The 15,795-nt window shown below is 44.2% G+C and overlaps 1 protein-coding gene across 1 annotated transcript; it reads left to right on the forward strand.

The window, feature by feature from the left end:
• The first annotated feature begins 11,873 nt into the window (after positions 1 to 11,873).
• Positions 11,874 to 15,795, forward strand: LOC120696917 (uncharacterized protein At4g06598-like). Its single transcript, XM_039979968.1, has 5 exons — positions 11,874 to 12,025; positions 12,472 to 13,158; positions 13,949 to 14,024; positions 14,127 to 14,253; positions 15,019 to 15,795. The coding sequence occupies exons 2-5, from the start codon at positions 12,488 to 12,490 to the stop codon at positions 15,222 to 15,224; spliced, it is 1,080 nt and encodes a 359-aa protein (XP_039835902.1). The 5' UTR covers positions 11,874 to 12,025; positions 12,472 to 12,487; the 3' UTR covers positions 15,225 to 15,795.

A 15,795-nucleotide genomic window follows, 5' to 3' on the forward strand; every position in this document is an offset into this window, starting at 1 on the left:
TAAAATATTCTGCGTTGAGAGTGAGCCCAATCATCTTAATTGTGCAGCTCGCTGTTATGCTTGATATATATTTTGAGTATTTTATTATCATAACACTATTATTTAAGTAGTTTATCTCCGTTACAAATTGCAGTTCGTTTGACTTTTTTATTTTAAATTTGACTACTTGTTTTATTCAAAAAATTTATACAAACATTACTAAATTTAAGTCATTCTTACATATCTCGCTAAGAGTAAATTTTAGGTACAATTTTCATCTTGGTCCTCAAAATTTTCACCCGGGCTTAATTTCGTTCTCGACTATCAAACCAGCAGCTTCAGTTCTCATATTTCTATCCACGGTTCAATTTCATCCTTCATCCTGCATGTCATACCTTGTTAGCATGGCATATCATCATCCAGCTATCTATAGTTTCAACTGGACATAAATCGACCTTTGCCTCCTCTTATTTTCCATATATTTTCCATTAGGTATGTTATGAATATCCATATATTTTCTATGCTATAAGAGACGGGAATATATTAGGTGCAAACCAATCTCTCCATGCAAACTGTGCAAACTTAAATCTGGCCCACCAGATCAACATCCAAGGAGTATGGAGGGTTGGATAATTTTACTATTAACTGCCCGCCCTAGATTAGGTAATAACACTTTTACAAATCCCCCTCCCACTACCCCTACGCGCCCCTTGGATGTTGATATGTGATCCAGATTAAATTTTGCACAGTTTGCACGGAGAGATTGTTTTGCACCTAATTGTTTTGCACATAAGAGACATCAATATTTTTTTCTTAATATATATCAAAGAAAACAACCTCATAATTTTGTTTCTCCTATTCCACAACAATTGATGTTATATGGGTAAATCTGATTATTTGCATCCCTTTTCAACAGTTGACACAAACCCTCCTCTCTTAGACTCTTTAACATAGCAACCATCAAGCCCAATCGCTCTCCAACATCCATCTAAGAATGCAAAAGTTAGATCCAAATATGGTTGAAACGGTACATGACTGGACGATGATTGATACGGCGTTATGTATAAAAAGTCCGATGCCGGACAGCTCCACACGAGGCACAATTTTTTTGACCCAGTACAAGCACGACACAACAACCCCGATTTTTTTTTTGAGATAGTACCACCTTCAATTAAGAATTATATTTGGTACAAACTCCATCAAAAAAAGCAAGAAGCCAGACATGCCGTCCTACAACTCTATAGATCGAACTTCTAGCTAGTATATGAGCATTACCATTAGAATTCCGACCTTCGTGAACAACCCCCGATATTCATCGTGCTCTGGCTGCTCGGGCCGTGCGGCCCGGTACTTAACATTGGCACGGCGGCGGAACGAATTTTAGAGGCTAGCCCGAGACGGGCGATTAACTCCACTCCACATGTTTGTCAAAAAAAAAAAAAACTCCACTCCACATCGGCTCATATATGAGGGGCCCCGGCCTGCTCAGCTCTCTTCTTGACTTCTTCCCCACAAACCTTATCCAGTCAACTGTTGCTCCGAGATTCAGAGAAACACGCACGCACCAGATGAGGGTTGAGCCGTTGAGGCTTGAGGGACCCTCTCCGCTAGCTTCCCCTTCGTCTTCCGCCTCCCTCTTTCCCTCGTTGGCAGTTGCAGATGAGAAACACGCACGAACCAGTGGCCGTTGCAGTGGCGCTCTCCTCCCGTATGCTGGCAGGCGACGGCCACAGCAAGCAAGCAAGTGGCGGCGCGGGGCGCGGCGGCGGGTGGACACAGCAGGGCGACAGCGGCCCGCAGACCGCGCTGGCGGACGTGGGTGGTGGGGTGGTGGGGGCGCACCGGCGAGCGCACCGGTTTCGGCTGGCACGGGCACTACAGGTCTCTTTGGCATTGGCAAGGCTCCTCCCCACGGGCTTACACTCTGTTTGCTGTGCTGTGGTTGGTGGCTGGTGCTGGTTTGTTGTGAGAGAAAAATACTGTTGACTGGCTGGTGGCTGCTAGCTGGTGTTAGTTTGATGTGAGAGAAAAACACTATTGGCCGGATGCAGCGAACAGAGTGTTAGATTCCAAAATTACTGTATTGTACTGTTTTGCTCTCTAACAATAGAAAAAACATCTTCGTCTCCTCTCAGCTTCTTACAGAAGAAGCCGGTGGAGCTGGATGGTTGGAGCCAGGGTGATACCGGCAAAATCCGAGGCCATGTGCGAAACAATAGACTGAAGCCCTAGTGGCCCAACGTAGGATCGCGAATATTAAGCGATAGCAACTGGTAAACGCGATGTGCCGTGCGAAAGGAAGCGACAAAATGTTTTGCCACAAATTTAGCCAACAATTAACTAAATTAAACATCTATATAATTATGCTTAATATATACCTAATATTTTGAGGGCCTTTGAATTTCAGGGTTCTGTGCGGTCGCACAGCCCGCATGCAGGGGCGGGCCCAATGTAATTCAAGGGTATTCAAGTGAATACTCATGATTTTTAGCAAACAAAATTGTACGTATAGTATATCATATATATAGTTTAAAAAACAAAATTTTCACTGTATATAGACCTATCATTTCTCCTTCTCTCACCTGATCCAATAAAAATAGCAAGTCCACCTCCCCCATCCCTCTCACAATCAGATGGCTTACATAGCCCTCACGGCCAACAACTAAAGCTTTGCTTAACCGAGCTAAGAGCAACTCCAACAGCTTGATTTTTCCCTTTCCCCTTTCTCATCATATAGGGAAATCCCCTTTTCTATTTTCAACTTATAGGGGAGAAGTGCTCCAGCAGTTAGATTTTTTCCTTTCCCCTTTCCCTCCTGTCACGTGGGGTCAACCTGTCATTCACGTCTTCTCTTTCTTTCCCCTCCCCCGATCCCCTCCCCTCCGCTCCCCCACCACGAGCTCACCCCCACAGCCGGCGATGACCTCGGCGGTGCTCCCCTCTTTTGTTTCTGTGTGCTGCTGGCAAAGGCAAAGCGGTGGTTCCTGATTGCTTGGTCCTCCCTCCGCTCCGCGTGTTGCGCCTGCTAGTGGAGGCTTCATGGCGGATGCTCAGAGGCCTCCGCCGCCGCGTCGGCATGCTCTGAGATCTCCCCCGCCACCTCGTTGGCCTGCTCCGAGCTCTTCCCCGCCACCCGGTCAGCATGCTGTGAGATCCCTGGTGGCTGTCGTCCACCCCTACCCCTCGGCGCCCCCGCCTGGCCGCCCCAGGGAACCCGATCCCCGGCGGCCCGCCGACGCCGCCGCGGGCCGTCCCGGCGGCACCGGAGCCGGAGCCTTACCCCTCGTGGCGTGTCGCATTCAGGCCGTCGGACATGACCACTGCCGAGGCGCGGCCGCTCCGGGCGCGCCTCGCCGGCGAGCTCGGCCGCGTCCGTGCGCTCCTCTCCCGCGTCGACGCATTGCCACCATAGCAGGATGGCGGCCAGCACTGCCGCCTCGCCGCCGCGGACCCCCCTGGGCCGGACCCGTCGCCCGCGCTGCTGGAGGCGATGCAGAGGCGGTGCGCCGAGATCCTGACGCGGCTGCATAAGTCCAAGAACAGCGTGTGGTTCAACTCCCCCGTCGACGTCGAGGGCCTCAAGCTGCACGACTACACGGACACACGCATCCGTTTTGCGGAGCGTGCTTGTCGGCGGCCATGGCGGGGGCGGCCGTCAGCGACGGCGGGCAGGGAGGCGACGGCGGGACGAGGAAGCAACGAGGAAAGGGAGACGCGGCTGTCTCCCCTTTCTATTGGGGATTGGGGAAATGTTACTGGGGATTGAGAAAAAATATAGGGAAAAGGGAGAAAAAAATCAATCTGTTGGAGCAAGTTTTTTCACCATCAATCCCCTATATTGAGAAAATGTGGAAAGAGAAAAGGGCATCAATCTCCATAGACTGCCAGGCGCAGGTAGGCGACAACGAACTCCGGCCAGCCACGGACATAGGATGGACACCGACGGGCCACTAACGAGTTGCGTGTAGACCAGGCTGAACTCTGTGCAGCAATTGGCGGCCCAGTGCAGGCGCGGCGGTTGGGAGTGCCACGCCCACGCGCTAAGACCATGCACGGCCTAGGGCAGTCTCCACAGGTTGCGGGTGCACTCGCACTCGGCTAGGGACCAAGGTGGCAACACTGTAGCAGGCTGCAGTACAATAAAAGTGAAGAATTTTTTCATATTTTGTGAATTGATTCTTGCAATCTTGCAATTGTTAAATACTCCTGAATTTTTGATAAATAGATAGTAATGTAGTGATCAAATATTTAAAAAACTTTAGCTTTTAAAATTTTGAATACCCATACCTCATATCCTGGGCCCGCCCCTGCCCGCATGGGTCCAAAAACAAGTCTAGTTGGAGCTTCTTTCGGTGTTGCTATAGTAGTCTACATTGCTGGAGCCAGAGTCGGGTAAAGCTCAGCTAAACACAAACGAAATTCCCGTGCCAGACTAGGTCGGCACATCACCAAATGTGTGCATGGGCTCGTGCTTCGGACTAGGGGTGGAATCGAGCCGAGCCTCGATTTTTTTCGAGCTTTCTTCGAAATCAATATATTCGTATTTATTATAGTCTCCCGCATTGTTTGATATGCAACTTCAAATCGAGCATAACGAGCCGAGCCCAGCCGAGCCTGCCAAAATTGACTTTTGTTCCAAATCGACTAATCTTTATTTTAAAAAAAGAACGAACGTAATCGGAGCAATTTTGAAACGAGCCACCGAGCCAGCTTAACGAGCTTTTTTTCCAGCCCTACTTCGGACCGAGGATGCGGCACAACGACCGGCATGTCGTGGCCCTTTGCGTGATCGTGCTGTGCCTAGCCCGATCGGTTCGTGCTGACCGAGGATGAAAGCACTTTAATCGCGTAATGTCACCTAGAGGGGGCGAATAAGTAAAACTAATCTTGCAGATTAAAACACTTAACACAGATGTCAGCCACCAACCGGTCGGACAGACCGGTCTAACACTTAAAACCTGCAGCCAAGTTTCCAACCGATCAGACCGGTTGAATAGACCGGTCAGACCGGTCCCACACAAAACCTGCATAAACAGAGTTAATTCTCCCCTTTTCTAGCTCTAGCACAAATGCAACTTGGTGTGGTGCTTCTGTAGGTGCTTGCAAAATATTTCTTAACCCTGCACACACAGAAACAATACAACCGAGTAGATCGAAGCGGAAGCACAAATAAAGCTAGAGCACAAGTGCGAGACAAACCAAATAAGAAGATGATGCAAATGAGACACAGTAATTTGTTTCACCGAAGTTCGGATTCACCACATTCACCACGTGTGAATCATACACTCCATTGAGAAAGTTTATGGTGACCACAAGGTCAAGCTATCTCCTCCTTTCCACTATATGACCATGTGCCCTCGTGACACACGATCGCTGCTACAACAAACTTGCTGCTGCTCACCACAATCATGAAAGCTAGCCAAGAGTAACAAATACTTCAACAAGTTGGCGACGCAACCATAAGTGCTCAAGCTAGGGCTTATGCTCTCACTGCTCAAATTGCTCTCTTAGCAAAAGTTTCACTCAACCCAACTCAAGAATCTAGCCTTGATTCACTCAAATCTCACAAAGATAGGTTGGGGAGGATTTCTCAAGTGCTCTCACGGCTCAGAGATGGCTCTGGAATGTAATGTCATCAGCACCCACGAATGGGTGAGTGTGTGGGGTATAAATACCTCTCTCTCAAAAACTAGACGTTGCTGACCGGTCGGTTTGAACTTACTAGCCGTTGGACCTTGACCGGTCAGATCGGTCAGCTGGACCGGTCAGATCGGGCACACTAGGTTTTCTACTCTCAAGTGTTTCTCTCAGATTTCACATGGGATAGCTATAAACACTTTTGGTAATGTCAAACCACTGATGTTGTATCTCCCTTGATAGTACTGTATCTAATACTCAAGTTCACATAAAATGACATACACAACACTTGAGTTTTTATATCTTGATCAAGCCGAACTTCTTCAATCAATATTTTGAGGTTGTCAACATCCTTAAATTCAGTGAGCATGCCTGCTTGAGCTAGTGACTTTGCATCTTCCTTCATATAAGAATGAAATTCATCTTTGATTCACAAGTCATTTTCATTTTCTAAATAATGACACTCTTCAATATAGAGCTCTCCATGACTCTAGGATCTCCGGCATTTTGACCCGTATCGGTTTTCTTGTCCCCCCCAAGCCGACGCTTGCGTAGCCTCTTGAAACACACATCTCGATCCTCTCTACTTTTTTCCTAGCCGTTCATTTTGAACTTCACATTGATTTGTGTCATGCATGAAATCTTCTTTATCAATATAAATTCACCATTTAATTTCATATGCAAGCTTTCCAATTTAAGACAATATGTACACATTAACCCATGTCTCATTCATTTTTCTTTTGCTTGCATTTCTTGACAACAATATTCTTTTCATATGACAAGTCATCCCAACTTGAGACTATGCAACAACATATCGTGTCTCATTCTTATAATCTTTACTTGTCATATGAATCCCAATATACATCTAACAAGCCTTTAATAGATATTTGAGCCTCATATCAACCATTAATACCTTGCTCATATTTTTCTTTTATAACTTTGCTTGACACTTTGAGTCACACATAAATTAACAAGCTTCAACAAAATATTAGAGCTTTCATATCAATATGAATATCTTGCTCTTCTATTTTTCTTTCTCATTCTAGCTTGTCACATATAATGATTGCCAATAGGACATACTTATTTGCTTGCAACATATGAGCTATATCATTCCACAAATTAAATACCTGCTCATAATCTCATGCAACAAGTTAGTCCTTTAATCGTGTTGTCAATCAATACTCCAAAACTCACTAGGGGCCTAGATGCTCTTTCGGAGGACAAATAATGAAATTAAATGTTGAGTCACAAGGAGAAGTGTGTTGACTAAAATGGTCATTTTTATACTTGAGAAATGAAACTAAGCCTCCACGGAAAGTTGGAGCACCTAAATTAGGGGTAATATGCAAATTGGTTAGGTTGAGAAAGGGGAGGTGATGTAAGGCCAGGGGTTGGGCTAGTGCGCGGGTAGGGATGAGGAGGTGGTATGGGCGGGGTGGGGGGTTGGGAGGGGCGAGCAGGAGCTGGCGCTGGCTGTCCGCACTAGGGGACGATAAATTGTCCTCTAGTTCGTCGATAGTGGAAAATGACTTGCACTGGAGGACGCTATCACTTCCTTAAAGGAAGCGCATGGCCCTCGGTATTCCAAGCGGAGAGAATGAGCATCTGCTATCCGCCGACGCGGTGTGGTGCCCGCCTTCCGAGACGTGCGGGCGCTGTTATAGTCGTCGCCGGTCCAAATTTGATCACCACCGTCGTAATTACTCCGCGCCTCCTCGCACACCCATCCACAGCTACGAGCAGAGCCGCCACCACCGCCCGCCATGGCCACCGCCTGGCCTGCACACCGTGCCCCCTCCTCCAACCACTCTTCGCCCGAACTACACCCTCTTGCCCCCCAGATGCTCACCAGCTCAACTGCCGCCGCCCAGCCCACTTAACAGCCCTCTCGTCACCGGCCTTCTCCGATCGCCCCCAACTCCAACCAAGCACACTCTTGGGTAGCTCTCACCTCCCTCATGCTTACCTAGGGAGCAAATAGGTGATCTGTGCGCCTCCAACTCTTTTTAGTTCAAAATTTTATACTATTTCTTTAAAATGGGACTTCATTTTGAAAAAAAGTAGTACTCCTTCCGTTCCAAATTGTACTTTGTTTGACTTTTTTTGACCTCAAGTTTAACCATTCGTCTTATCCAAAAATTTGTACAAAATGTCATTTCTTTTGTTGTGAGTTGCTTTATCAATACAAGATCTTAAAGAATGACTTAAATTTGGCAATATTTGCACCCTGGTGCTTGCTAGTCATCAACTAAAAAGACTCGCTATGTCAAGACTGCTAGCTATATTGTTCGCTTAGTCTAAGTCGTAGTTATCATTTTTTAAGTTAAGCATGAGTATTGTTATGTCATTTTGTATGTACAAGGCCGTGATTATATATGAGAAAGTGATACCTAAAAGAATCTAAAAAAAGTGAAACCTAAAAGAATTCAGAGTACTGTAACATATAAATACAGAGCTCTGTTACAATAATTATAAAGTATCAAAGGGTATTTTTAGGTAGTTTTCCCTTAAATTTTTTATGGCTGTTAGATCTATAAAAAATGAAATTAAACTAGTATTCGGTCCCACTTTTTTTGGTATTTGATCCTATATTTTTTTACTACCAAGTACTTTAGTTTAGATACTTTTAGATACTTCTTACCTTGATCACCATACGATTCGATAGATGGGCGACTCTTATTTTCTTCAATTATTGTAAAAATTCTCATAAATATAATTATACGTCATGTCCGTGCGAGAACAAAAAGGTTAGTCTAATTGACGCCAGGTGGATCAATTTTGACGCGAGTGATACACTAACGGCGTGACATGAGACTGCGCCGAGAAATTCATAACTGCCGTGGCTTTGTAATCGGCAAACTTTCGAAAACTCGAGCACAGAACAACACATTCTCGGCTAGTCTGGATTTTATCGTCCGGTTGGGCCACAAAACAGAAAGGGTTAACAGGCCGGAGAATAACCTGGGCCTGCTGGTGTTTAGGGGCTAGGAGCTTTTCCTTCTTCTTTTCTTTTTCTTTTTCTTTTTATAATAAAGAGACAATACCTTCCTATTCGGATGCAGAAAGGTTATAAAGTTGAAGAGGAGGCCAAGATATAAATGACACGTCAAATGGTCCGCTGATGACATGATATTAACGCCGGAGAATGAACCATTACATCAGCAGTTAGTTTTGTTGAGATTGGCAGACTCAAAACATCAAATGTGAGCTATTAAATCAAAAGTGATGCATTAATAAAGCAATTTTTAGTCAAAAGCAACGAAATAACCCTTACAATTTTAAACCAAGTGAATGAATAGTTATGTTAATATTCTAGGATTGAATGCCATATAGATACTCTATGTTGTACCTGAAAGCTAACCATGATGATTGGATAAAATGGTGACTGATAAACGAAACAAAATTATCTGCTTCAGTTAAAAGTCCTTAAAAATCTTGAAACCAATTGTTCCTACTAAAAAAATAGAAGGTTCGTCAGCTATATGTACTCCCTTTCCTTCATCATTTACATGACGCATATCATTTTAATACAAAAGGTTTGATCGACATTCACTCAATTAACATTTGTTTATGTGACATACAAAATTTTAAAAAATATGTAAGCATTGTCTAAATAATATTTTTACCAGCACCAATTTTCAATTAACAGGGTAACGCTAAATAAAAGATTGTCCAACAAGAAAATGAAATAACCATACCGTTAGATATTCAAATGGACGGAAAAGATATGGTAACATTCTTAAAAAAACTTGACCAGAAGAGGGAACAACCTCCACTGTTTTTCATTAAGAGGAAGCAACCCTTGGCCCATACCGAGGGTTGAAAATGGTCGGGATAAATCTCGTTCCGTTCCGCTCCGATTTCTATATTTTACCTGCTCATTTTCGTATTTTCGGACAAATTCGAAATCAGTATGGAATACGGGTTGTCAAATTCGGAAACGGGACGGAAACAGTTTGACTTGTATCCCGATTGTTTCTGTATTTTCGTATTTTATCGGGATATCCTGTTTTTATTAATTCGGTATATACCGCTTTTACTACTATTTGTGTGGCTGTGAATTTGTTAAATCTTCTATCGGAGTGTGGGTTTGTGAGTTGTGACTATATACTGCACTACTATGTGTGTAGCTGTGAACTTGTTTGTGAAGCTGTGAATTATTATCATGATTTACAATTACCGTGTTATTATCACTTGCCTATTGTTTTCATTTACTCATGTCAGGTTTGTTGGATGATTGGGCATGGTACGTGACGGTGTGTTTCCGTTTTGACTTTCCGTAGATCGTTCGTTTTTAACACATATCCGTTCGAATTGGTTTGTTTTCGATATCTGGTGAGTATATTTGTTTTCGCCATTGTTTTCGATATTACTTTCGTATTAAAATATAAAAATGAAAACGGTAATAGGGTTATTCCGACCGTTTTCAACCCTGGCAAGCTAGCGAGCACAACCAGAGAGTTTTTTTTTTTGCAAACCGGAAGTCGATTTCCCGGCCTAGTATTTTCCATTTTGTACTTCCACAAGTCGAGCCAACGCTCGTTCGCTGATATGGTAACAGTCTAACTAGATAAATGTTAAACATGAAGTCTCTACTTCTCCCATCCTGCCATAGGAAAGAACATCCTCACATCCCAACAATCGTGTCCCTTCCATGGTCCATCATCCTATAACTTCCAAACTCATGCACAACATAACAGAAAAAAACACAGCAGACATAAAAAGGAAATGCAGCACACGTGCAGGTACCCAGTGGGACGGCGGCGCGCAGCTGGATCTCGCTTGAGCAGCCGAGCTGTCCTGTGTTGTCTCGCCGCTGTTTCCTTTTCGTTTCCGGCTGGCTGGCCATCAGGCATTCAGGCCATCCCCTTCATCACCCCTCGCCGTGCCTGCCCCTCCACCACTCGCCGCTGCTGGCTCCTGCACTGCATGCCTGTGGGCGCACGAGCAGCAGGCCGACAGGCCGACATGGCCGCTCCTACCAGCAATCCAACAGCCTCGCACATGCACATCTGATCTGCGTACGCGTCTCGGCCGGCTCATAAAAATATCTCCTTTCCTTCTTTCTTTCTTTCTTTCCTTCCTTAGACTCACAGCTAGCGATGCGTACTTCCTCAGGCGGCTCTCATATCTGACGCCGACGTGCATTTTTTTGAGTCTAGTTTCCACAAAGAGCGAGTCCGTCTGAACATTCTTTTGGGAAAAAAATTTCAGATGGATTGGCATTCAAAGCAAAAAAGTTGCTTAAACCGAGCCAGCAGTTATACTCGTTTGTCCCAAGGGTAAAAGAAGACTCTGTTTTAATTTTCCTAGGCGCAGATTAGGGCCCTGTTTGGTTTCCAAAAAAATTTCTACAGTACCCATCACATCAAATCTTTGAACATATATGTATGGAGCATTAAATACAGTTGAAATAAATAACTAATTGCACAGTATAATTGATTAGACATTAACTGTCAAATAACAACGAAATGTGCTACAATACCCAAATCCAAACTTTTCACGAACTAAACACAACCTAGATTAGATTGTTGCTTGACAAATTTATCTGCCATTTTCAGTAGGGAGTTTGCAATGTGACCGGCCATCAACAGATACAACCATAATTTCTCCATCATTTGCAAATCTACCACTACTTTGATTTGATGTTGTGTACTCCCTCCATTTCAAATTATAATTCGTTTGAATATGCAATTTTTTTTATAATTTATCTGAACTTTTGATCCTAACTTTGACCACTCCTCTTATTTAAAAATTTATAGAATCTTAGTCAAGTTTAAATCATTCTGGAAGAACTTCTATTATTAATAAAGCAAGTTACCCTAAAAAGTAATATTTTGTATAAATTTTTAAATAAGACGAATAATCAATTTAAAGTAAAATATTAAACAAATTATAATTTAAAAATATCTCACATTTCTTAACTCTGAAACCTACAGTACAATCTTGCTAGTGGATAAAACCATAGTCTATTCCAACCAAAAGTTAACCACCATGTGATGCATGTTCGAACATGCACTTGCTGTACACCTCGAGTTTTTAACCTTCACCCCGTCAGCACGAGTATCCAAAGCATTTTATTACCGGCAGCATTTACCCTCTCGGCGGCCGTTGCAAGCAACGCCCAGGATCGCCCGTTGCAAGCAACGCCCAGGATCGCCCGTTCTGGGTACGTCCCTGCGATCCCAGCCGTCGAAATCCTGGATTTTTCTGGCGTTATATATAGCACCCATTCTTATTTGACTTTTCTCTTCCCGTCCCTCCATCTCGCCATTTATCCGCTGCCCTCGTGCTCTCCCCGCCAATCCCTCCCAAGATTAGGAGGCACAGGAGCCCGAGATTCGGATTTAGGATTTGGATTCTGGTGCAGGAATCGAAAGCGCCACTCGCTGGAGTCGCGGCCGAATTGGTACACCTGTTTCTCCCCCCTAGTTTTGCGATTGCCGGTCAATTTATTGTTACGAGTTTTTGTACGGATTGCCCAGTCTTGATCCGGTCCAATTCGCGCAATTCCAACAGGATTCCCTTTGATCAACCCTTTTTTTTGTGCCAATTTCGTTGAAATATTCTGGTTTTGTCTGCTCACCGCCGTTGATTTTTCTCGTTTCCATCTATCGAAAATCTTGGCGTTTCTCAATGCTTCGTCCCCCGTAGACATGGCGTCTCCTTGATGCGAATTCTCCGTAATTTTTCCAATTTTTGTGGAGAAAGCGGTGATTCCTAGATGAGATCTGTGCCCGGACCCGCAGGAATCCCGCATGAGTTTCATCTTTTCGGCGATGTGGTTGAAGTGCTACGATTTCTCAAATCTTTATATTTTTCTAACCATTTCTTGTCCACAATTTCTCTGTGCAGCTTGGGTGAGCACGCCATGATGGCGAACGGGAGGCTCCAAAAGCAGGCCTTGCTGCCGCCGCGGAGCCCATTCCCTGCAGCGGCGGCTGCGCCGGCGCCGGCGCAGCACGCCGAGCTCGGCCCGATCGCGCGGCCGCGGGACGCGCACCACCGCCACGGCCACCAGCGCACGTCGTCTGAGAGCTTCCTCGCCGACGAGCAGCCGTCGTGGCTTGACGACCTGCTGGACGAGCCCGAGACGCCGGCGCGGGCGCATGGCCGGCCCGGCCACCGCAGGTCGTCCAGCGACTCGTTCGCGCTCTTCGAAGGCGGCGGCGGCGCCGCGGCGGGCATGTACGACAATGTGCTCGATGGCATGAGGGGAGGAGGCGGAGGACAGTTGGCTTCTTGGGCTGGCGCGCCCGAGTTCTTCCCGGAACCCACCTCGTTTGGGCGACCTCAGGGCAGGCCGTGGGAGTCAAGGCAGATGTACCGGCAGGGTGGTGGCATGCCGATGCCAGGGAGAGAGAAGAACGGAGGGCGCCATGGTCCGTCCAGCTCATTTGGTGATCTTGAGCATGCCCATGTGCCGAATGGGGTGGACAGGAAAGGCCATGGTGATGCAGCTCATGACCAGAGGATTGGAGCAGAGAGGAAGGACGGCCTGAGGCACTCACAGTCGGAGGCGGACACCAAGCGAGCCAAACAGTGAGTTGGATTGATTTTATCATTGCAGTCAATTTGAAGAATTATGTTCAGTTTGTAGAATTTTGTTCATCAAGCATATTAGTTCTAAACTGCTAATGAATGTGATTGGAGAGTGCTGATGGCATGCTCCTTTCTACTATAATTGCAAACACCATAGTGAAGCCTGCATTCTAATTTGTGATGTTCTTTGAGCATGATAGGTGGGAGCATAGTTTTACTATATGTTTCATATTAGATTGATTTCACTATGTTGTGTCAGTGTTTAACTTTGTAAATGCTATTGAATAAGACAAATGTTTTTGTGATCAATGTCTTGTCTATATATTTGTTATCTGGATAAGACATTTTATTGGTGCATTTCTTGCGGCAAGTCCACATGACTACAAACTTGGAATCGGATAAACAGAGTGGAATTTCCCTAAAGTGGTAGCGACTAGATAATCTCAAAACAAAATAATTATTTTACATTAGAGATGTCTTGTCCAAACAGATTCTGTAGAAAGTTCTCTAGCTGCATTAAGATGTTGAAGGCCTAATCAAATGGATTGTACATGTGGCATACATCTGTCAATGTTGTCTGTCTTTAAATTTAGGAAGTCCTTGAACACATTATAGGTGCACATCTTCATGTACATTGGACCTCCCTTTGTTGCCAATATATACAAACTTGAATTATGCCTCCATCAAAAGGAGATGCATGCTCTATGTCAAGTGTTCATGATGATTGATGCTGATAGACCTTGAATGAGCTGCACCTATTTAATTTCTTTAATTTTCATGTCAATTGCAGACAATATGCTCAGAGATCTCGTGTTCGGAAGCTCCAGTATATTGCAGAGCTCGAGAGAAGAGTTCAGTCCTTGCAGGTAACCGTTTTCGATTTTCGAAGCAAATCATATCCATTATTTATTGTACAATTTAGGATGACCTTAAGCATCACCTAAAAATCTTTAATTTTATACTTGCAGACAGATGGGATAGAAGTTACTGCTGAAATGGATTTTCTTGGTCAGCAAAATATCATGTTGGACCTGGAAAATAAAGCCTTGAAGCAACGGCTTGAGAGTCTATCTCAAGAGCATCTTATTAAACGCTGTAAGTATTCCTCTTTCCCCCCATATGTGAGATTGTGAGTACCTTGTAGGCTTGTACCTCGTGTTTTTTTTGGGCTGCTTTTCTTCTTGGAATTTTGGTTGTAACTTTTGTATGATATCTTATTTTCGTTGAGTAGCAATCAGGTTTCATATCCCTGAGTTTGGTGAATAGTATCATTTTAAAATATTCGTTTGAACAGATGCTATGTGTTAATAATACCATTTAAAGTATTTTTTTGGTTGACCTATAGATATTAGATGAACCTGTAAAATCATATTTTTTTAGTAGACTAAATGCTTACAATTATGCATACAGTTGGCTAGTTCCAATAATGTTCTAGTTCAAGTTAAAGAAATGGAGAGGGATATGTATTTCATCATTTTCATGCTCGTGCTATAGAAAGTCGATCTTCTTTAATTTCCTGAAATTATGATGAAATACACAGGGTGTCTATTCAAACTATATAGGTGTTAACTACCAAATGTTTTTATACCAGATTAAGTTGTCCTATGTGGTCATTTCTAAAAAAGAATTGTGCTGTGTAGCATATGAAAGGTTCAACATCACGCGCTGTAGCTGTGCAAACTCTTAACAGGCGGTGACCGTAAGCAAAACATTGTTGTCTTGATAAAAAACACAGTATTACTGCCATGATGAAGTATACAGGATAGCTGCATAGATGCATTTCACAGAGCATTAAGGAATTGTTCTATTGGAAACAGTTAACTAAGTAATAATATATGTATTTCTTCTCCAATGTTGCAGATCAGCAAGAGATGTTTGAGAGGGAAATTGGTCGTCTTAGATCATTGTTCCAGCAACAGCAGCAGCAGCAACAGCATCCCCAGCAGCAGGCTCCTACGCACAGCCGCAGTAACAGCAGAGACCTCGATTCACAATTCGCAAACCTGTCTCTGAAACACAGCGATCCCAATTCCGGGCATGATGCTGTCTCTGGCCTTCGCATTTAAGATTTTTTTCCAGCTTTTGGTTCTCCGAGCTTCACATCTTGCTGCCCTTGTTACACCACTCTTTGTGGCTGTTGCATCAAGAGAGGGGCAGCAACATTGAACCTGGAATCACATCCCATGGTGAATAAAGCTGGAAAGGTTAATAACTGTGGGTCCAATCTTTAGTTCTTTCGGAGTGTGCACCTGATGGTCATCCTTAGCTCCTGTCCATTGTTGACGCTTGACCAGTCGGAGGTGTTTAGGGTCTATACGCAGATTGATGCCTTTCATGGATCCTTGTATCAGTTTGAAGTTAGAACACTAATTCATTCCTTTTTAGTTGATTCTGTTCTCGAGTTTAGGCACCATGTGGTGCTTGTATTAGTTAGCTTGGCACATGAATGGAATGTGAGCTGATCGTCTTTTGGTTAATGCCACATCCTGGAGAACTGTTGTGCCAGCATGTTCAATAAGCTAGTGAGGTCGAAGTGTTGTAGTTCAGTTTCATTTCATTTGTGATATGCGGAACAAGATATTGGATACTCAGGTTCTCACGTTTATTTGACTGGTAAATGGCGTATGTGTTCTCGTA

This window comes from Panicum virgatum, chromosome 3K, assembly GCF_016808335.1.
Source record: "Panicum virgatum strain AP13 chromosome 3K, P.virgatum_v5, whole genome shotgun sequence".
Lineage (NCBI taxonomy): Eukaryota > Viridiplantae > Streptophyta > Magnoliopsida > Poales > Poaceae > Panicum > Panicum virgatum.